The sequence below is a fragment of the Anastrepha ludens genome, chromosome 5 (genome assembly GCF_028408465.1).
Source record: "Anastrepha ludens isolate Willacy chromosome 5, idAnaLude1.1, whole genome shotgun sequence".
NCBI classification, from domain to species: Eukaryota; Metazoa; Arthropoda; class Insecta; order Diptera; family Tephritidae; genus Anastrepha; species Anastrepha ludens.
This window is the reverse complement of record NC_071501.1, coordinates 40,677,827-40,701,227: the sequence shown is the minus strand read 5'-3', so window position 1 is coordinate 40,701,227 and position 23,401 is coordinate 40,677,827. Positions and strand designations below refer to the sequence as shown.

Sequence of the window (23,401 nt, the reverse complement as noted above, 5' to 3'; positions counted from 1 at the left end):
TTTCTTTTTGTTTCTTCTTTCTTTTTCATACCTTCTTAACATTATGCCTAAAAAGAACATATCGCAGATCGTGTGAGCACTGATAGCCGCGCACATTTAGCTGCCGTAGCGTATGATTAGTAACGAGCGTGCTAACCGAATTGCTGGTGGTGTCCAATATAGCCAGTCCGCCGTCATCTGACTGGAAGACATACTTACGCGTAGTAACCCAGGCGGGTTGCAGGCGTGTGGGCGTCAAATCGCCCTGCAGGTACTCGTCGAGTATCATACGACGACCTGACCAGTACAGCAGTTCATCGACATAACTGAAAGGATGATACCAGCACAAATTTAACGCCATATTACAATGAAAAGAGATTCGTATAGGAAAATATTTTTACTTTGGTTTATATTATATATGTTTAACACACACATGCGCATACTCACCCTAATAGATAGATTGCGGTTATAATTCCGGCTATTACAAAACTAATAACTAACAGTGAAAATATTATGCTACGCCAATTATGGCCTTCATCCAAATCTAAATCATCATTCTTTTGTTTGGGATCTTGCACCTGCAAGGTTTCGTCAGGTGGTAAACGCCATGACCCGCTGCCGCCACCACGATCCGATGTCACATTAGCATGCATTGCAATTTATCTCTAAGTTTGGCAGGAAGATTCAGATTCAACAGTACAGTAGTTGCATTTCCAGACGAAATTATAATTTTGAAGACAACGTTGTGGAAGGAAGCAATACAGGGCTGTATGAGAAGCACTTTTTATTTGGATGACTTTGGAAAATTGTTGTGTAAAATATTATCGCTATCCAGGACATCATTTATTGTTTTTATTGTATACGCCTCGAAATAGTGTGTATGGGAAGGTTTTCTGAAAAAAGATCATACACAAAAAAAACTAGTAAAGTACAGCAATGTAAGAAAAATAAACGGTAATTGGTACAGGTAGGTTGAAAAATACTGAAAGCGATGCCTGTTGATCAGCAGAGAAAAAAAAATCATGCGCTATTTTAATATTTAATTTTTTTTTATTTAAACTAATTTTTCTTAATACAAAATATAAGTATATATATATTTCCATGTTTCATATTGTAAAATAATAAGTCGTAGGGGGTTAAATTCAATGAGAATTTTCATAAAATCAATTTTTTTTGTCTTAATATGCATATATTTAAGAATACACACAGAAATTTAATATTGTTCCCATGAATAGAAGTTATACGCAAATTTGAAAAGGCGTTTCAAACTTTAAACGCGTTTTTCTCAAAATGGTGTTTTCAAAGTCTGCGACCAACATTAAACGAAAGAGGCTAAACCCGAATAGTCTGAAATTTCAACACGAGCTTCTTAGATATGTTTTTAGTAATTAATCAAAGTTTTTTTCTCACCGATAAAATTTTTTTTTTATAAACAATTTAGGGCCAAAATTTTGGTCAAAAATCGAATTTTTTTTTTGAGAAACCACAATTTTGCCCAAAAAAATTATTTTACTTATTACTTCAATTAATTACTAGAGTTAAAATCACTTTAACGAAATCTGTTTGGTTTTTTTAATTTCAGCCCGAAGATTAGCTGTTGCTTCTTTCCAAATAAATATTTTTACTAATACTAAGTCTTAAGACAGTTAAAAAAGTATTATATTATATATGTGTACACATTTTTACATCAATAAATTTGAAAGTTTACTCAGAAAAAATTCAGGAAAATTCACGTTTTTCGGCCTTCTAACTGTATATAACCCCATAAATTCTGTGATAAATTTTACAATGCATACAGGGAGAACAAATTTGCAGCAAAAAGTTCCGTTATTTTTGCTTTGTTCGTGTGCATTGGCTACTCATAAATTATACTCAGTTTCGTGGCAAATTTCGATTGTTAACAATGGAGTGGGGAGCTAAGGAAAATCGCATTGCAGTGATTGCATTACAAAAGTGTGATAAAAGTGCAAGTGAGATTTACGAATTGCTGAAAAAAATTAGTATTTCGAGAATGCTTGTTTACCGCCCTTCAATCGTTTTTCCCAAACGTCTGAAGTGACAGACTGAAAAAGAAGTGGTCGTCCTCGCGCGCTACGAACCTAACTGCACTAAAACCATCCAAAAAAATAATTCGCAGAAATCCACTTAGAAAGCAGAAAATCATGTCGAAAGAATTGAATTTATCGACCAGATCCATGTCAAGACTAATTAGAAATGATCTCCATATGCCTTCCGTGGCTCAACTGGTCATCTTTTGACAACGCGCTTGAAAAAATTAGACTCGACAGAGGCAACCAGCCTCTAGGGAGGCACGCAGTTAACGGAAATGAAAATATTATTTTCACAGATGAGAAGATTTTCACTGTTGAAGACGTTTTTATTAAGGCAAAACGACAAAATCTATGCTAAAACTTCTAAATACGCAAAACATTTTGTTTCAAGGGTTCAGCGTGGCCACCGTAATGGTTTTGATGGGAAGTGACTTGGCAGTACTCTCTTCAACGGAGAGCGTTGGATCTTTCAGTAAGATCCGCTCTTGCCCATAAGGCAAAAACCACCCAGCAGTGGCTGAAAAACAATATTCCTGGGTTCATAGCCGCAGAATATTGGACATTTGGAAGTCCAGATTTGACTCCATTGGACTATAGTTTGTGGCCAGAATTGGAGAACATGGTCTGTGGACTACCTCACAGAAATTTGGAGAGTAAAAAGTGTTATAATTTCGTATCTATAACGGACTTAACTTGGAACAGAACTTAGAGCAGGACTAAGTATATATTTCGATAAAAAATTTTATTTTTATAAAATATATTAATAAATAATATTTAAAAAAAATATATATTATTATTGTAATATTATATAATATTACCAAATCGCTAGTTTTGAATGCCACTCATGAGTCCTACGCTGACTGCAATTATCAAAAATATATTGGGTATGGGAATAAGTTTCCGCCCTTGTAAAACAGGTGTCGCTGCTGATACTATTTTTGTGTTCGCTCAGGTAATATATTGATGATTTGAAGATGTATATGTGAGGTCTCGATGGCAGTAGTTGACAGCGTAAAGATCCTTTTTTATCTGACATCGAAAACGCTTTCGTTCGTCCCGAAAAAACAGCATTTGCGGGAAGTTATGCTTCATTACTACCTTTTAAAGAAAAGTGCCGTTGAAACGTGTCGTATATTGATCAATATTTACGGTAATCGCGCTCCATCAATCACAACTTGTAAAGAGTGGTTTCGACGCTTCCAAAGTGGCTTCGACGATTGATAAAGATCGCGAAGAGACATTGAAAAAATTCGAAAATTCTCAACTACAACAACCATTGGATGAAAACGTATGTCGAACCTTTGATGACATATCAAAGAGTTGGATGTTGGCAGATCAACCATCGGTAAGCGTTTGCATGCGATGGGAATGGTCCAGAAAGCGGGTAACTGGGTGCCACCTCAATTGCAGGATTGGGATATCGAGACACGTTAGGTAACATGTGAGACGCTTCTTGAGCTGCAGAAAAGAAAAGGTTTTCTGCATCGAATCGTCACTGTCGAAAAAGATGGAGCTTGCCAGGTGAACCAGGTCCATCGACAGCGAGTAAAAATATTCATACTTCAAAGGTTATGTTGTTCATCTGGTGGGATCAGAAGGGTGTCATCTATTATGAACTCCTTAAATCATCTGAAACCATCACTGGACGTTCGTTACCGACTGCAGCTAAAGCGTTTGAATCGAGCTCTCAAAAACAAAGCGGTCGGAATGGGACGGTAGACATGACAAACTGATTTTGCTGCATGACAACACCAGGCCACACATAGCTAAATCGGTCCATAAATATTTAGAAAGACTGAATTGCTATACCTTGCCCCATCCGCCGTATTTCCCATACATTACACCTTCGGATTACCGTCTGCTCCGATCAATGCAGTCAGCCCATATTGGAAAGCGGTTCACTTCTTACAAGAGCATCGCAAACTGGCTCAATGGATGGATCAAGTCAGAAGTCCTCGAATTTTTCGTCAAAGGAATCCGTATGCTGTTGTGGCTTCCAATGTTCGTCTTAAAGACAGTCAATAGTAAATTAATCATGGATGAAGGATGTCTAAAGAATTTGTTTAATGAGTGCCACTACCTTTACATATCGCCCGAACTATTTAGAATCGCTTGAAAGAATTACAGGAGTTTTTGAGTGTTTTTCTGAGAGCATGAGAGCTTAGAATGATAATAGAAACAAGAAATAATGTTGGCATGATTTTTTTTTATTATAATCTGGTAGGGAATTTCACGGCATTTGTGAAATATGCTACGCCGAGGCTACGAGTTACAAGGTCCGTTCGATCAGTCCAATTTTTGACTACTCTTTCCAATAAATCTGAATAATAAATCTAAACGAGCCCAATCAGCAAAAATTCGACGCAAACGATGTACATTTGGCTTTAATTCTTGCACGAGCTATATTTTATAGGCACGTAAGCCAAGATTCTTTCGTGAAATTTCACACGTAATCGAAGAACAAACGGCATTTCGGCGTCTTCTTCAACACTTCACTCTATGAACTTCACAAACAGATTTATTTTTTTTCAAAGTAAATTTCCACAATTTGGAAGCGCTTTCTACCGTTGGCTTGTTAAAGCTTACTGAACAGAAATTTCTATACAATTACATATGTCATACAATAATAATTTCAAAAATTCACATTTTTTCAGGCGCACTTGTACAGGGACTTTCAGAAGCGATGCCCAGATGTCTGTAATGAATACTTCCTAGGCGGTACCTTTTTTTTTTTGATGTCACCTTTGACATTTGTCAAGTAGACAGGTGTACAATTTCTCACGATAGAACAACGCGTTAAACTTTACTGAAACTTATTTTGTAAGTGGTCGATCTTTAAAAAGAACATATCGGAAAATTCGTTGGTAAAAAAATTTCAAGAATCTGATTCTGTCTAGGATAGAAAAAGAACTGACAGATCAAAAAACTGAAACTGGGCGTTCTGTTTAGAATATTGGTCCTGTAGCAACCCTCAACATCGATAACTTGACGTTCCCGTTCTCAACAATTAGGCATTTATGAATCGCCTATTTGGTGGATTTTACCTGTAGTCATGCTCATGGTGGACATTTAAATGACTTTATTTTTCATATAAAATTGTTAAGAGCTGTATTTTGAATAAGAATAGTGAAACCTGAGAGAATCTAAATTTTCTCAGGTTTTACTTTAAAACAACATCTAAGCGTGTCTTTTGAAAGACCTTTTATTATAAGTTTGTTCCCATAACGGTTGCATATTTCATATTAATTTCAACATGCAATTTTACAAAATTCAACCAAATTTATCAAAATTTTAAACTTTTTTAAAATATGCTGTTTTCAAGTCCATTACATTTTGGTATTGTATAAAAGGGAAAATTTTGAGGTAGTTAAATATTCTCGTTGATTTTTGACTACCTTTTATTGTCGGTGTTGCGCATTTCCTTCGCATACTACAGGGTCCGGCACTCGAAGTGTAACCAATTAAAAAGTCCATAAATTTAGTTTGGAAAACTAATTTTATTCCATTCAAATGTAAAAATGTGGGAAAATAATACAAAATTAAGAATCAATTTACTTTTGCTCGATATGACCACCTTTTGCCTTGACTATGGCCTTGAGACGGTCCTGAAACGAATATACTTTTCCGATAATATTTCGCATTTACCTTGACGCCAGCCTCAATGAAAACGATTGGAGAGCGCCCATCTGCGGTACAGCGGCCCAAGCCATTACCTGAGGCCGTTGCTGCCTCCTGGTGGCCAGTCGGTGACTCAAATTCTCGTATGAACGGTCGGTCAAATAAACCTAATCGTTTTGGGAGTTTACGAATTACTCACTTTGAAAAAATTTTCTCGGCAGAAAACACAATGTTCGGAAATTGATTGCTTTCGACCAAGCGAAGCAACTCCTTCGCTCTCTCACGTCTGACTTGTTGCTGCCTTGATGTGATATCATGCGCATTTTGGATATTGTAAGGATTGACTTTGAGATCAGTATTCAATATGCCGCGGATGCATGATATTTTCAGTTATTTCGCCATTTGATTGGCACTTCGTCGGAGATTTCACTTTTTGAACCATTTGTCGTGACGTTGCAGTATTTTGACGACCACCTCCATGACGTTTCGCGATGCTACCAGAATCATTGTAACGATGCGATAAACAAAAATTTTATTTACTTGAAGGTTCACGAACAATCGCTGGTTGTGATTTTCCAGCCCAGTATAATGAAATCACAAGATTACGTTTAATATCCATTACTGATTTTCTTTTTTCGCGTTTAGTCTCAGCAAAATGCTTCCGCGCGCTTGTAAATAATACTCTGGAATGTCATTTAATTAATTAACAGACAGCGGCTGCGCATACCGGACCCTGTATATTATAAAATGTTAATATAAGATATCAAGTATTCGTTTTATAGAAGAAAATTCAGAGCACAAGAAATTTATCACAGATTCAAAAGAATTTTGAGACACCTTAAACTTACACGAAAATTGAATGGGCTGGAAAACAGCTTCCTAGAATTTTTCTTGTACTTTCTTGAGTGACTCACAGTTTTATGCTACCTCTGAATGGCAGATAGTTTTTAAGAGAAACTTTTTCATGGTAGAAATGCACACGAAGTTTTGCCACTTCCTGTCGAGAGCCGAACACTATTAGAAAATTCGTATGGTGGGCAACGAATCCTGAACCAATAGAATGGTTATATAATATATACGGTTACTATGGTACGGTTACGAATTTCTAACCCTATTATTATACATATATATAATTGGCGTGTACACCCTTTTTGGGGTCGATCTCCTTCTCTTATTTGTGGTTTGCGTCTTGATGTTGTTCCACAAACGGAGGGACCTACAGTTTCAAGCCGACTCCGAACGGCAAATATTTTTATGAAGAGCTTGTTCATGGCAGAAATACACTCGGAGGTTTGCCATTGCCTGCCGAGGGGCGACCGCTATTAGAAAAATGTTTTTCCTAATTTTGGTGCTTCACCGAGATTCGAACCTACGTGCTCTCTGTGAATTACGAATGGTAGTCACGCACCAACCCATCCGGCTACGGCGGCCGCCTACGGCTAGCCCTATTACGCAATTATTTGCCACTCTCAAAGAATACAGAAACAAACCTCAATGTCAGTCGTGAAATTCATTACGTATGAGCATCATAAGCTGCGGTAATCACTGAGTACTTACTGAGTAAAACGAAAAGAAAAATATAAAATGCAATCGGATATCTTCTTTTTGTTACAAACACTAAAAAAGTAGGGAGACGTTGCGGAAACTGTAGAATTTCGCGCACCTACATAAATTTTCTTGCGCATAAACTTACTATTACAATAGCATAAAAGCGTATATTTATAAATAGTAGAATGCAGAAATCTGTTTATGCAACCTATGTACTAAGTAAGACCTTACTACCTAACTAAGTGAGAAAATTACATAGTCGCCCATTAACCCTCTTCTGTTACGCAACAACTACTTGTAACAAAGAATCTCATCCTTGACTGAAACAAAAGGTCTTACATTTCCTTTCAATGGCTATTTATTAGAGATTTTATCATAATTACATAATTTCTAGCCTAAAAAACATTTGCGCCCATGTTGCTTTCTGTATCCATTCAGCAATCGAACCACTTGAGGGCTCACTTCATGTCGCAGTGTAGCGTAAAGCGTAAAGACGAAAGGGTAGATAAGTAAATATGCATGCACGTGTGCACACATACATAAGCGACAACTTCGACCTTACTCAACTTGTGGCATATTAGTGCATGTGTATTACTTATCCCCTGATTCTGCTCCTAGTTGTCATATAATGAATGCGTACCTTGGATTTGTTTTTTCTTTTTTTTCTGCAAAAAGAAGGCAGCCAAAACGAATTTCAAATTTTTCATACAAAATTTTGACATCATTGGTGTGGAAATCCTCAAGTCATTAAGTTGCTCTGCTTCAAGCAAGAGTAGGAGAAGAAAACTGTGAGAAGAATGGCTACAGTCGTCAAATTTGGTTACTAAATGAATTCAAAGGTCAGCACATTTGATTGATGATGATGATTTGATTTTGCATTTCTAACGAAAGTAGTTATGAACCTGTATTCATTTGTATGCATTACTGGCAGGTGTGTATGCATATACATACAGGGTGTCCAAAGGCAAAAATAGGTTTTTAATTTAAAGTTGCTCCCTAAACGCTGAGTGGATAAGTCAACGCTAGTTTCGTTCATCTTCTGCTTTAACTTTTATTTTAGGTTTACCTATTTTTCTTTACACAAAAGAAAGTAACGAAAGTAATTAAAGAATTCACACATAAATTTGTATACATTCCAATATAATATCCAACTTTTTGCCCATCTTTTTCGCCTTCTTCTTGATTGGGCCATTAACCGCTTACGCGATTTTGGCCGAGTTTAAAAAGCGAACCTAATATTTCCAACGCAGAGGAGGCCTTCCTCTTTCTCTGGCACCACCAACTAGTACCGCATCGAATACTTTCAGAGCCAGAGCGTTTGTATCCATTCGGACGACGTGATCCAGACAGCGTAGCTGCTCGATCTTTATACGCTGCGCTATGTCTATGTCGTGGTAAAGCTCATACAGCTCATCGTTCCATCGCTTGCGATAGTCGCCATCGCCAACATGCAAAGGTCCTAAAATATTCCGCAGAATCTTTCTCTAAAGGGTTCCAAGGGACGCCTCATCGGATGTTGTCGTCGTCCAAGCTTCTGGCCCATACGTTAGGCCGGCATGACGAGAGCCTTATAAAGTGTTTTTCTCGTTTTGTTCGTAGAGAGAGGATTTATAACTAAGATTGTTATCGGTGTTAATGCTGGTTCCTAAATAAGCGAAAGTATTCCATCAAGAGCTCCTTTTATCAATCGATTGCTAGGGGCTCAAGTCACATGATCGTTCTGGCCCTTACGAACTTTACATTGTCGGTCACATCTGTCCGGGTTCTCATCTCCTCGTTGCTTATGTGGTCTAGTCTAGTTTTCCCAGTTACCATACGTTTCGGTAGTCCGCAGCAATTGTTTCCCTTTCTGTTTTCTGCTCGAACTTCTGCTCCATAAGCCGGCATCGGCCTTACAGATGTTTTGTAGAGTCGTGTTTTATTCTCTACGTTCATTTACTTGTTTTTCTGAACGATTTCTTGCAGACACCCTGTTATCCGTGCTCCGTTTGGGCATCTCTCTCACTCTTCTATTATTATATTTTGACTGCTAAATACATTAAAATATATTTAAATTGCATTGCTTATTCTATCATAAGGCGGCCAATCTCCAGCTTGCATCTTTTAAGGTCCTTTGAAAGTACTAAGGATTTAGTTTTCTTCAGTTGCAACTTCCATATCGTATTTTCTGCAAGTTATAACAAAACGGGGCATATTTGAAGGCCAATTATTCGTGGGCTACTACTTATGTTACTCACTGCTATCCTCTTCTCCCAGTGGAGCATAGGGCCTTAATTGCAACTTCACTTCACAATCCCCTAGTGACGACGGTTTGGTGAGCATTGTCAAGCAGTGGACATTGTTTTTCTAAAAATCGTCGACGGCAAGCAACTTCTGGGAACGGTGCCTTTTATCGCCGAATGCTTAATGACTTCCAATAATGTGAAAGCATCCTTTTTTCAATACACACGCCACGCCGCACACGAACAGTCCATGACGAAACTGCGTGATTTCTTACCTAACAAACTGATGAGCCGTTTCGGTGACGTATCCTGGCCCCAAGGTCACCCGATCATATTGCTATGGACTTCTTTCTGTGGGGGTAACTTAAAAGTAAAGTCTGTGGAACTAATCCAGCGACCATCTCAGCACTAAAAGAAAATATCGGTCGCGAGGTTAAAGACATTACGACATCACATTTAGAGGAAATATTTAAAAAAAATCGATCTTGTCTTCTTTGTAATAGTTATTTAAATAAACTTTTTTCATTAGTAATTTTATTTTAGTTTAGCTTTTAGTTCCTAATTCTGCCACCGGACTCGCTGTATGTTCATATGTATTGTATGTTCTCCGAAGTAAATTTATGCATAGGCGTGAATTCGACTTTGAATAACCTTTTTAGTATTTTTTATTTTGATCTTTGCGCTCTCCACGTACGTCCGGCATTTGAAAAAATATACATCTTCCGATAGGGTGATTAATTTTGCGCCACCTTGCATTTGTCTGTCACAGACCAGTATGCTCTATTCTAGCTCTTCCTTTTGTTGTCTAATTAGATGATATTCGGCCTAAACTGTATTTCCCGAGAGCTTCGCGTAATTTTTTTATTTATGGCAGCATCTCGACTAACAGACAATTAACGAATTGGATAAAATGTAGACCACAAATTCATTTTAAAATAAGTTAATGCAACATTTATTCCTATTTCAATATTAGTCAGCATATTCATATTTCAATATTTAGTTATTTCATATCAGTTATCCTATTTCAATATTTAGTCAGCATATTTCATGACTGCTTACATTGCAGCTAAATGCTTATAACTCATTTATGCTTACTTTACTGTGCCAAATAATAAGAAATGCTAATCAATAAATAAACATGTAAACCAGCATAAGAAATGCTGATCAATAAATAAATATGTAAACCAGCATAAGAAATGCTGATCAACAAATAAATATGTAAACCAGCATAAGAAATGCTGATCAACAAATAAACATGTAAACCAGCATAAGAAATGCTGATCAACAAATAAATATGTAAACCAGCTTAAGACTATTTATAAGAGGCATCGTAATTTTAAGTGTTCAGTGTAAAAGGAGAATTGAACGAATAAAGAGCTCAGTTCTTAAATATTTTTCAATGAACTAAAATAAATTTATAATTTATTAACTGGCGCCCGAGCAGGGACCGGTCTCAAAGTTCGTGAAGTGAAGTGTTTTGTACAAAAAAAGAGTACGATTACAAGGACGCGAACAATGAGCCGGTGCAGCGTTAGAATCCAGTAGGAAAAAAACGCTCGCTTCTAATAGTGCGAATTGGAGGTGCCCCAGTAGCAGAGACTAGCAAAAAGGAACCACACCCCACCGCCGGGAAGTACTAGTGTAAGGATATTAATATTAAGCAATATTAAGAATTATAAAGAAATTATTGAAAAAAAGGATATTAATATTAAGCAATATTAAGAATTATAAAGAAATTATTGAAAAAAAGGATATTAATATTAAGCAATATTAAGAATTATAAAGAAATTATTGAAAAAAATATAAGTTGAATATTACTATTAATTTGGAATTACAAAAAATTTTTATTGAGAAAAACAAATTTGTGAAAAATACAGAATTAAATATTACTATACAAATTAATTGAATTATTTAAAAAACCAAAAAAATATAAAGAAAGTTATAAAAAAAACAAATTATTATAATAAAATCTGGCTTGTACAGCCAATAATATAATATAATTTAAAGCTGCGATTCACCACCTAACGGGGGACCCTCCAGCTTATAATAACAAACATTCTCTGCGATTCACCACCCAAGGGACCCTCCAGAGAACTGTTAAACAAAAACAAAAAAAAAAAAAAAAAAAAAAAATAAAATAAAATAAAAAAAAATAAATTAATTAAAATAATGTCTAACCCTAACAATATCATCCGACCCCCTACGCTAAACGTACCCTCACCACCTCAGCCAACTGCCTCCTCCCCAAATTCATTCAACATGGACCAACTTACTTCTATAGTTACAGGACTGGTTAACAATATCATGAGTCAGGAAGGCAGAAATATGGTTCAGGCAGCATTAAACCCAAATTCTACGAAAATTCTACTTTCCAAGAATGCATGGGAAAATTGAACAGTTTGTAAAAAATTGTTCAACTTGTCGTGCTCAAAAATATGATAGACATCCAGCAAAACCACAAATCCAGCCTACTCCCATTCCTCACTCCCCAGGTGAAATAGTCCATGTTGACATATATTCCACTGAAAAAAAACTAATCCTTACAGTCATTGATAAATTTTCCAAATATGCTCAGGTAAAGATAATACCTTCTAGAGCAATAGAGCATATTAAAGACCCAATTAGAGAACTAATGATCGCATTTGGAATACCGAAACTTATAGTAGTTGATAACGAAAAATCTCTTAACTCTGCCTCAATATCATCCTTACTTAGGGATGAAATGTCTATTAACGTTTACACCACACCACCTTACAGTAGCACAAGTAACGGACAAGTAGAAAGATTCCATAGCACACTCTCCGAGATCATGAGATGCCTCAAAAGCAATCAAACGACAATAACATTCGAAGAACTTCTATTTAAATCAGAACAGGAAGAACAATTCATAAATCCCTAATAAAAACTTAATTAAATTTGCAGGTAAAATGGACCATTACAAACTTTTTATCCTTCTCATCACGATCACTACTTCTTCATCAGACGTTCAAATTTTAGACTATAGTCAATCTCAACTTGTGACAATAGACGACGGACAAGCGAAAATACAAGACGGAACATTTAGACTTATTCACCTCATCGACTTAGGAAAATACGAACAATTTTTGACAGAAACATACGAAGAAATAAATCACCAAATCCCTAACAACCACTTCCTATATCCTCTCCTCAAACACGAAACCATTCAAACCTTTGAAATCCTAAATGCACTAAAACCTTCTAACACAAATTACAAAACGAAGAGATCAATTGATATACTGGGAACGGCATGGAAATACATAGCCGGATCTCCAGATCACGAGGATTTGAAAATAATTACAAATAATCTAAATAACTTAAATGAAAATAATAATGACCAAGTAGTAATTAATAAACTATTTGAAATACGAATAAATAATATAACCAGTATAGTTGATAGAATGGTAAATACCATTAGAAAGGAAGACAATGTAATAACAGAAATTATAATCAATTTGCAGAATAGGATTAGGTTAATTAAGGAAGAATTAATAAATATAAAATATGCCATCCAATGGGCGAAAGAAAATATATTGAATTCAGTAATATTAAGTAAAAAAGAAATAGAATTGTCAATCAATAAAAATGAAAAAGGAAAAAATACCATTCAAAAGTGCCGAAGAAGCATTAGAAATATCGAAAATAAACGTATTAAGTAAGGATATGGAAATTTTATATATGGTAAAAATACCTCTAACATTAAATGAAATTTTTAAAAGAATTATAATACGACCAGAAAAAAAAAAGCAAACAATATTATAATCAAAACTGAGTATAAAGAAATTCGGAATAAAAAATGAATGCGAAAGATATAATGATCTAACGATTTGTAAAGAAACTAATTTAATAGATTTAAGTAAAGATTTATGTATAACTAGGATTATTTATAGCTTGAATTCGACTTGTTCAACAACAAATGGCCATCACCTTCCTACATTAGAAGAAGTAAAACAAGGAGTTATATTGCTAAATCAATTTGACGGCGAACTAGTAGCTGACGAAATACCCCAAAAAAATCAATGGTACTCATGTCATCATATTTCACAATTCAACAATAAAAATAAACAGTCAATTATTCGAAAATTTGGAAACAAGACCGATCGAAGCCATACCCACAATACTACAGCCAACTCCATTAGAAAAAGAGCACATAGAAATACTTCCCTTAGAAGCTTTGAAAGACCTGCACATAAAAAACACGCATCAAATTAACTCTATCAACACGTAACGCTCGAGGACGATCGCTTTTAAGAGGGGAAGAGTTAATGCAACATTTATTCCTATTTCAATATTAGTCAGCATATTCATATTTCAATATTTAGTTATTTCATATCAGTTATCCTATTTCAATATTTAGTCAGCATATTTCATGACTGCTTACATTGCAGCTAAATGCTTATAACTCATTTATGCTTACTTTACTGTGCCAAATAATAAGAAATGCTAATCAATAAATAAACATGTAAACCAGCATAAGAAATGCTGATCAATAAATAAATATGTAAACCAGCATAAGAAATGCTGATCAACAAATAAATATGTAAACCAGCATAAGAAATGCTGATCAACAAATAAACATGTAAACCAGCATAAGAAATGCTGATCAACAAATAAATATGTAAACCAGCTTAAGACTATTTATAAGAGGCATCGTAATTTTAAGTGTTCAGTGTAAAAGGAGAATTGAACGAATAAAGAGCTCAGTTCTTAAATATTTTTCAATGAACTAAAATAAATTTATAATTTATTAACTAATATAATTCTGTGGTCAAACCCATAACTGGCTAAGTCAACTGAAGAATGCAATTAATTATATAAGATGCCGTACTCAACTAACAAAACTAAATATATATTTACGTGAGGAGTGTCCCTAACAAGGTTTTTAAAGTTGTTGTTAAAAGCATCTGCTCGTCAGTATAATAAATATAAAGATAATTAGACAATTTTTATGAAAAAAGTAATTTTCGACTTAGGTGGTTTTTTTCTTATAAATGCAAATTTATTATTTACTAATTACTAAACAGGTGTAGCTCCGAGATTTTTAAAGATTTGGACACCTCCACCGATTTCTATCAGACGCTACGAGTCTGATTTGGTTCCTGGTGGCGGTGGAATTACTCTCGTGGGACTTTCCCCCTGCGTTTCGACTTTCTTGCGGACTCCATTGAAAAGCCATTTGGTAGCATTATTGCCTTCTCTACGGAGGGTATGTCCAATACAATTCCATTTTCGTATTTTTATTTCGGAATCAATTGGGCAACTTTTAGTAAGCAGAAGGAGGTCTGTACTGGAGACGTGGGCTTATGTGGTCAGACACAAGCCAGATCTCAGAACCATATAAGCGACCCGATTTTAAGTTTTGTTATTAGTGACAAGGTGCGAAATTGCCACAGTTTGCTTAGCATATGAAACGAAGTTCGTGCTTTACAAAAACGAGCTGCCACATCTGCAACTGCGCCACCACCTTTTGTGATTTGGCTACCGAGGTAGCAGAACTCTTTCACATCTTCGATGGCATTTTCGTTGGTAGTAGGTTCAAAAGCAGATGTGTTTATTCTTTGTATTCTCAAAAGTTTAGTTTTTTTGAAGCTTATTTTCGTGCCTTCTTTTCTAGTTTCTTGCATTGGCGTTAGCTGATATGTAAGTCATAAAGCAGACATCGTCACAGTAATCTATTTCATTAAGTTTCTGGTTTAGCCTCCATTGCAGTCCTCCTGGAACTTCTGCATTTGTGAGTTTCTAGAACTATTATAAACAAAAGCGGCGACAATAAGGTGCCCTGTCATAAAGCTTTGTATACAATTTATAAAAATTCGGCAAATTTTAACCGTTTTACTCAGAATTTATAAAAATATGTTGGGCATATAGTTTTATAGATCATTAATCAAGTTTCAAGAAGATCACAAATGACACTAATTTTTCAGAACTTTTTTCGGGCGCGATTGGAAGAAAACACCCACATCGTTAGCTTTGCCTGCCTTGAAGGTCCTCAGGGCAATGTTTTATGTCCAATACTCTTTGTGTTATTTATCTGCGATATAAGCAATTACTTCTCATTAGTTAAACTTCTGTAATATGCTGACGACTTAAAAATATTTTCAGTTATAAATAACACAACTGACTTAAGTAGGCTTCAATCAAATATAGACAAATTTATTATGTGGGGTCAAAAGTCACAAATTTCTTTAAATATTAAACAATAGTATAATGTCGCCTTTTCCAAAATCCCTATGGTCTTTCATGCACCTTATAGCTTATCTAATATTATACTTCGATCTCTTAAAGAATCTGAAGATGTAGGTTTAAGTTTTGACCATCGTTTTACATTTATTTATCTTATCAAAATTATATTCTACCTTAGGTTTTTGTACGTCGGAATAACTAAAATTTTACGTACCTTTACACCCTCAAATTGCTGTTTACTTACTGTATTCGTTTGATTTAGGTTGGAATACGCCGCGTTTATTTGGCGGTCATACCATAAATTTTTAATCGGTAAGATCTTGATCAGAAAAAAGTTCATCAAAAAGTGTCGGGATTAGACTTAAGTGGAAGGAAATTGAAAATTTCAAATCAAAAATCTCTTGATTAGCCGTTGTCAAAACGATTAAAATCTTTCTATCAAATCTACAATTTTATAAGTAAAATCTATAAAGTCTCGCACGCTGCACGGACAAGATGAGTTCCCTCAAGGCAATCATTTTTGAAATATTTTTATCATTTACTACAAAAGGGAGATGGGGATCAATATGTTGCAAAAACGCTATTCTAGCAGTTTCAAATTAAATAAACAAATAAATAACTGGCGAGTTCACTTCACAAGTGGATGGTCCTACAGTTTTAAGCCGACCTCGAGCAGCAAATGGTTTTTTGCCAGCCGAGGGGCGACTACTATTAGAAAAAACTTTTCAATCCATTCGGCTACTGCGGCCGATCAGTTTCAAATTGCTCAACCTAAAAATTGTTCATACCTTTGGCAAAACTTTAGACACCCCGCAGCCTTCCTCACCATAAGTAGGGCTCACAAAAGTACTTAAAACATTAATTAAAATGTCAACTTCTATTTCATTTTAAAAACTTATTCAAACAGCAAATTAATAAAAACGAATAAAATTAATATTTAATATTATTATCACTAAATAGTTTTCACAATGAGGTAATTATGATTGCATTGCCTACTCTAAATTATGCAATATTTATCACTATCATTATTTATAAACGGACTCCGAATAAAGGCCACAAGCACCGCTACCCCCGAACAGTGGCAGCGCTAGCCACGTGTCATAGAGAGATTACATATGTAAATAAATTCATTCCGGATATAGAAACGCAAAAAGTTTGCGAGTAAGAAATAATCAAAAGAAAATTATTTTATTTTATTTTGTACGTACGTATTAAATAAAGGCCGCCGAATTGTGTGCGCACGTTTTGCATGAATCACGGCAACGACCCTTAAATACTTATGTCTACATACTGGTATGGATGTACATATGTATGTAAGTCTGCATATATGTACATATGTAGCTTACCACGAAGGGAGCTTAAGTGGAACTAAAAGGAGCTGGGTGAAATAAATATAGCGTGCAGTTGGCGGCGAGATGTAGAATTCGAGCAGTGAAAACAACTATGCCAAATGCCATGAAAACTAAAAACTAAATCACTTACTCATTCATTTTCAAACACACCTCCACAATTAACCAAAAAAAACTTAATTCCGAAATTCGCGTCTTACTTTGCCATTACAATGGCACAGTAGTTGGTTTCGCTTAATTAGTAAATATTTAGTTTTTTGTCATATTTACGAGGCTAGTCTAGCTAATGCATAGTAATGATATAACAGTATTAGGAAGCTCAAGCACACATGTAAAACAGACTCTTTCTGGCCTTGCGCTATCCCGCTAAAGAACTGATCTTCTTACAATTACTTCTAACAAAACGTTGACTTCTGTTATCTTTGCTGATGACTGGAAATCGCCATCCGTTAAGAGTAAAGATAAAAACAACGGTCGCAATTATATGCCAGTTTCGAAGCTGTCTTATGTCTCAAAACTTTTTGAGATAACTGTGAATGGAGAGTTATATTTTGCTGTCAAAGGCCTAATTTCCAGCAAGCAGCATACTTTCGTCGCAAGCCGATCCATTGTTACCAATTCGTCGACTTTCAGTGATTACCGTATTTTTGCTGCGTGCGTGACTACCATTCGGAATTCAGAACGAACGTAGGTTCGAATCTCGGTGAAAGTCCAAAACGAAGAAAAAGTTTTTTCTAATAGCGGGCGTCCCTCGGCAGACAATGGCAAACCTCCGAGTGTATTTCTGCCATGAAAAAGCTCTTCATAAAAAATATCTGCCGTATCTGGAAACTGTAGGTCGCTCCACTTGTGGAACAACATCAAGACACACACCACAAATAGGAGGAGGAGCTCGGTCAAACACCCAAACAGGGGCGCGCCAATTATATAGATATAAGGTATCCCACCAAATACTTCTGTCGAAATTTGCGTCAATGGGTATTTATTCCACCTTTTCATCGTAGCTCAAGTTATATCTGTCCAATAGATACTGCGTTAATAATGCGACATCGCGTCCCTTTATAACGTTCTCTGAGTTTAGTTGTTGATGTAGATGCTCTGAGGAAGCAGATTGAGACACCGCACCGAGCAACATGATCAGCAAAATCATCGACGACGTACTGCGGAAAAACAGATAGACCTCGACGCAGCGCAACAAAGTGAAGCCTCACAGGCAGAGACACAAGAAGACGAGCGTATAGAATTAAAGCTAGCTTTAAATACGGTAGACCTCGACGTGGGTGTATAGAATTGGTTCTTTATGGAAGCCGTTCTGGGCCCTCCCGAAGTAATGCAGAAAGTAATCCCGGGGAGGGTGTCTCCCAAGAAGAAGAGAAGGGGTTTTTTCACCACTCTAAAAAAAATCTCGTCCTCTGGTGTCCTGCAGCTGAGCATTTTCAGATAAAAACCCTACCTTTTTATAAGTTTAGACCAAATTTCTGTTCAGCTTTTTATAAGTTTAGATTCCAAAAATCAACAACGTGCCCAAATGAAAATTTACCAATAGATGCGCGGATATGTAAAGTTCCGTTGGGCTTCCGTTGCACAGTGTACGTACTGGCAGTGACAAAAATAACACCACAGCCCTGCAATAAATTCTCATTACAAATATTTGTTTACAAAATGTAACACTCCCTCCATTAAGTAACTACCGAGGAGTTCGTCCACCCTCTCTGACTATTTGTTTGGTAATTTGCATATTGACGCGACATAACAGTAAACTTGCGAAATACTTTGAAAACACCTAAAAATATGCTACGTCATGGTGGTGCCTGCGTCATAGCAAATCTAAACATCAAATTCGAATCCAAGTAAAAACTATTTACAAACGTACAAACAAAAAAAACAGGCAATAGAAAGTCATGAACAAAAATAAATATGTATGGATGTACTACTTATATGCAATTAATGTATTATATATGTGAGCAGATATGTTAACACGTATGTATATTAGATATATGAAGGCATGTTTGAAATTCATGCTGATATTTTTATTGTAAAGAGTCTTTCAAAAGTGACGCCTAGATGTGAAAAGTGAATACTTTGGGCTCAGTAGACAATTGAGAAGTAGAGCCCTCTCTTGAAAAACGAAAACAACGCAGTAAAAAAGTCTAATCATCCCTGTCCTTGTCCTTCTGTCCACAGAAGTTTAGACGACAACTGATGAGAGAGCAATGGGAGCATTCGAGAGAAAAATTCTCCGAAAAAGCTATGGTCCTCTTCGCGTAGGCGAGAATGAGTTCCGTATGCGATGGAACAGCGAGCTGTATGAGCTATACCGAGGTGTCGACATACTGAAGCATCTCGAGGAAGAACGAAAGTGCTCCGGCACGGCAGTCCTTCGAGAAGTAACCCACTGGTGGACGACGAGGAAGAGGAAGACTTAATCTACGTTGGAGAGATGAAGTGAGCCATAACCTTTCAGCACTCGGTGTCACCAACTGGCGCCAGCAAACAGCGAACCGAGCTAGATGGCACAAGATTTTAGATTCGCCTTAAACCGACATACGGTTGTAGTGCCATCTAAGTAAGTAAGATGTACAAATTTAACCATGGCGACTTACCGAATAGAAAAACGCATTTTCAACATAGAAATTTCGTGAATTGGTTCTTCGAACAATTTTGTGAATTGGTTCTGGTTTTTCACACAAAATCATTTTGAGTGATGAAACTCATTTTATACTGGAGGGATTTATCAACAAGCAAAAATATCAACAAACCAATTTTTGTTTGTTGATAAATCCATCCAGTATGAAATGAGTTTCATCACTCAAGATAATTTTGTGTGAAAAACCAGAACCAATTCACAAAATTGTTCGAATTGTGGAGAAACAATCATAGACTAATTTCAGAAAAATCATTAAACCCACTAAAATGTACTGGTTGATGTGGTTTTTGGACTGTTAGAATTATTGGCCCCTTTTTCTTCAAGAATGAAAATGAAAGAGTTTTTACTGCCAAGAGTCATTGCTATAGAAAACTGATTCAACATTTCTGTGGCCAGAGCTTGAAGGAATAGACGTGGACAATCACTTTTTTGTATAGCCACAAGTCACACAACATGGAAAAACATTGCTTCGTTTCACTCCAAGTTTCCCGGTCGATTAATTTCACTCAATGGTGACATATACTTCCCACCTAGATTTTGCGATCTTACTCCATTAAACTACTCTTTGTGGGGTTTTTTTGAAAAGTAAAGTCTATTTAAATACGCCAACAACGATTCCAGAGCTGAAACACGACATTCGGATCGAAATTTCTGAACTCAATGCGATAATGTGTGAGCGAGTCCCGGAAAATTTTAATTCTCATATGACAGCCTGTAGACATGTTCATGTTGGACATTTAAGTGATAGAAATTTTCACATTTAATTGTTAAAAGCCGTATTTTGAATAAGACTAGTGACACCTGAATCGTCTAAATTTTTACATGTTTTATTTTAAAAAAACTTCTAGACGCGTCTTTTGAAAGACCCTTTCATTTCTTTTTTTTCAACTTTCTTTCCAATTAATTTCAATTTATAAGCCGCTCGAATATTTTTATTACAGCTCTCTATAAGTTAAATCAAAACATGTGGCAGGACCAAAAAAAAAAATAGATGGACTTGAAAATTATAACATTTGTAATGACAAAAACATTCAGCGAACGAAAATTCTAAAAAATCATCGGCGCAAACACTAGAACCATCCATCTACCCATCCTAGAAAAGCTCAGTTTCCGTTTACCAAATTTACGTAACTTTACTCAACTTAGTATTTTCCCCCATCTGTTGTATGGAAGCCTGAGTTATCAATTTTATAAAACTGAATATGGCTTAATATAAACTCCAGTCAATGCTAAAAAATTTTGGCATACAGACGGATAATTCTGCAAAAGCTAGAGAGCTGATCTCTGACAAGTCCCGACATGTGACATGACGGTCTTGCTCCATCATTAGCAAGCATAGCATCGATATTTTCTGGCACAACACCTTTTTTTTATTTTTCGACTTAGTCTCCTTTAGGCTTATACACTTGGTAAAACGCTGTTTTAGTTTGTTCATCCCTTCCGAATAATAGAATTTATCCATGTCTGAAAAAAATAGCCATTGTTTCTGCAAACACCTGCTCACTTCCTTAGTACAAGGGATCCGAGGGAGCCAAATCTGATGTGAAATGAGTTCGAGCCCTATTGTCATTAATTTTGCGACCACAACAGCTGAGGTGTTAGATGGTGCATTGTCGTGATGGAAAAGGAAAATCACTCGAATTCCTCGATTCAAACGAATGCCGAATACAAAGAAATAGACCGATCGCTAAAACTTGGTGTGTGTTCTTCCAAGATATGTTTCTAATGAAATATAACCTCGATACATGCCATTAGTGCCATCTCTCTGATCCTGAATACCTGATTTCGTATATATTTTTTAGCTGTATCCTTACGCTTACTTTGCTAGACACAACCTTTATATCGTTAGGCAATAAAATATGACAAATTACTGGCCATTCAGACACAGATGGAATACCATATGCAGTTATTTTCGAAATAATCAACAATCACATCAAACAGTGATAAGACTTGCATTTGCGCTATGCTCCTGTGATGAAGCGAAGTTCTCCCAGATGCAGCTGCTCACTGAAAGCAGGTGAACAGAAACTTATATCAAGTCTAATGCTTACAATACCTCCCACCACCTCATGGAGCAAAACTCTCTTTTAATATTTAAAAAAATATTTAAAAAATAAAATCTTGTTTGATTAAAGCTTCACACCGGAGTTGAAGCTTTTCCAACTCAAAAACATTTGCGCGCTGTCAATGCCCAAACTTGCTTTCATACATAAATATATACTTAATACTTATACTTATATACTTGTACGTATGTAAGTATTACATAAAAAATATTTGTAGCTAAATTCCTAACGTATAAGCAAATAAAAAATCAATTGGCTCTAAGGCAATAACATCACACATCCAATGGATTTTGACAGGCGAGATGACAATTGGCGCGTTCGAAACTATTTTTTTTTTTTATTATTCACAAGTATTTAGTGCAAATATTTTCTATAATTGGCACATTCACCCTTTATCAGGTATTTGGCCGATCTTCCCCTCGAATTTGTGATGCGCTACTACATACAAATGCAGGAACCTACCGTTTTATGCCGCTCCGTATGGCACATAAATTTAATGAGAAGCTTTTCCATGGTAAACTTGCACGCGAGGAGCTTTGTCATTAGCTGCCGGGTGATCGCCGTTAGAAATAAAGTAGTTGCATATTTTCATATTTCATGGGCTTCGAACCTGAACGCACTGAGAGGTAGTGACAACCAAACTCACTCAGCTGCGGCGGCTGCCATATATAAATACATACATACATATGGGCTGAAAAGTCCCGGGCCTAAGAAGGAAAGCAGGTTTTTTTTGTACAAAATTAGCTTTATTCATCAATATAATTTCCATCAAGAACAACACCATCATTCTAGCGCCGCTCTAACATTTCAATACCACTTTTGTAGAACGATGTATCTTTTGCCTCAAAAAAAATAGACCTCAGTTTCAGCGATAACCTCTTCATTGAAGCAAAATTTCTCACTGGCGAGCATTTTTTAGGTCTGTGAACAGCCAGTAGTTGCTGGGTGCCAAATCTGGCGAATACGGTGGATGTGGGAGCAATTCGAAGATCAATTCATGTAGTTTTACCCTTGTTTTGATTGACTTGGGACACGGTGTGTTGTCTTGATGAAACACAATTTTTTCTTTGCCATATGTGGGCATTTCTTTGTAATTTCGTTATTCTAACGCTCCAATATCGCTATATAATATTCACTGTTAAGGGTATTTCCCTTCTCAAGATAGTCGATGAATATTAATCCCAAAATACCAAGGTCATAAATGTTTCAGCCGATTGTTGTGCCCATTCGGGCGCTTTGAATGAGGTTCAGCAGTTGCTGTCCACTCAGATAATGATCGTTTTGATTCCGAAGTGAAGTGATAACTCCATGTTTCATTCACTGTCACATGCCGACGCAAAAAATTCGGTATTTTACGTGGCCAAACACCTATCAGAATCATCGACACGTTCTTGCTTTTGGTCAACAACGAGCAAACGTCGCAGCCACTTTGAACAGCGCTTGCTCATAGTTAAATGCTCATGCAATATAAAGCATGATATCTTTACGAGGTCAGCTAACTCACGCAACTTCAATTTTCGATCATTCAACACGACTTCGTGGATTTTTTTATGTTTTCTGGTGTTACGGTCTCATTTGGACGTCCACTGCGTTGTGCATCATCGGTGTCTCGGTGTCTCTCCGACCACATTTGAAGTCAGCAAACCACCGTTTTATTGTTGCGTCTGATGGAGCGGAGTTCCCATAACACTATTCAAACCATTTCTTCGCTTGAACGGTTTTT

The 23,401-nt window shown here is 36.2% G+C and overlaps 1 protein-coding gene across 8 annotated transcripts in view; it reads right to left on the bottom strand.

Moving 5' to 3' along the window:
• The window catches only part of LOC128863118 (prolyl endopeptidase FAP), a 67,792-nt gene that overhangs the window by 14,530 nt on the left and 29,861 nt on the right, over positions 1-23,401 (bottom strand). For all 8 annotated transcript variants that reach the window (XM_054102070.1, XM_054102069.1, XM_054102073.1 and 5 more), the window contains 2 exons: positions 427-872; positions 32-305 (listed from right to left, as the gene is read on the bottom strand). In XM_054102070.1, the coding sequence (XP_053958045.1) occupies positions 32-305; positions 427-632 (480 nt within the window). In that variant the 5' untranslated portion in view covers positions 633-872. The remainder of the gene's footprint in view (positions 1-31; positions 306-426; positions 873-23,401) is intronic.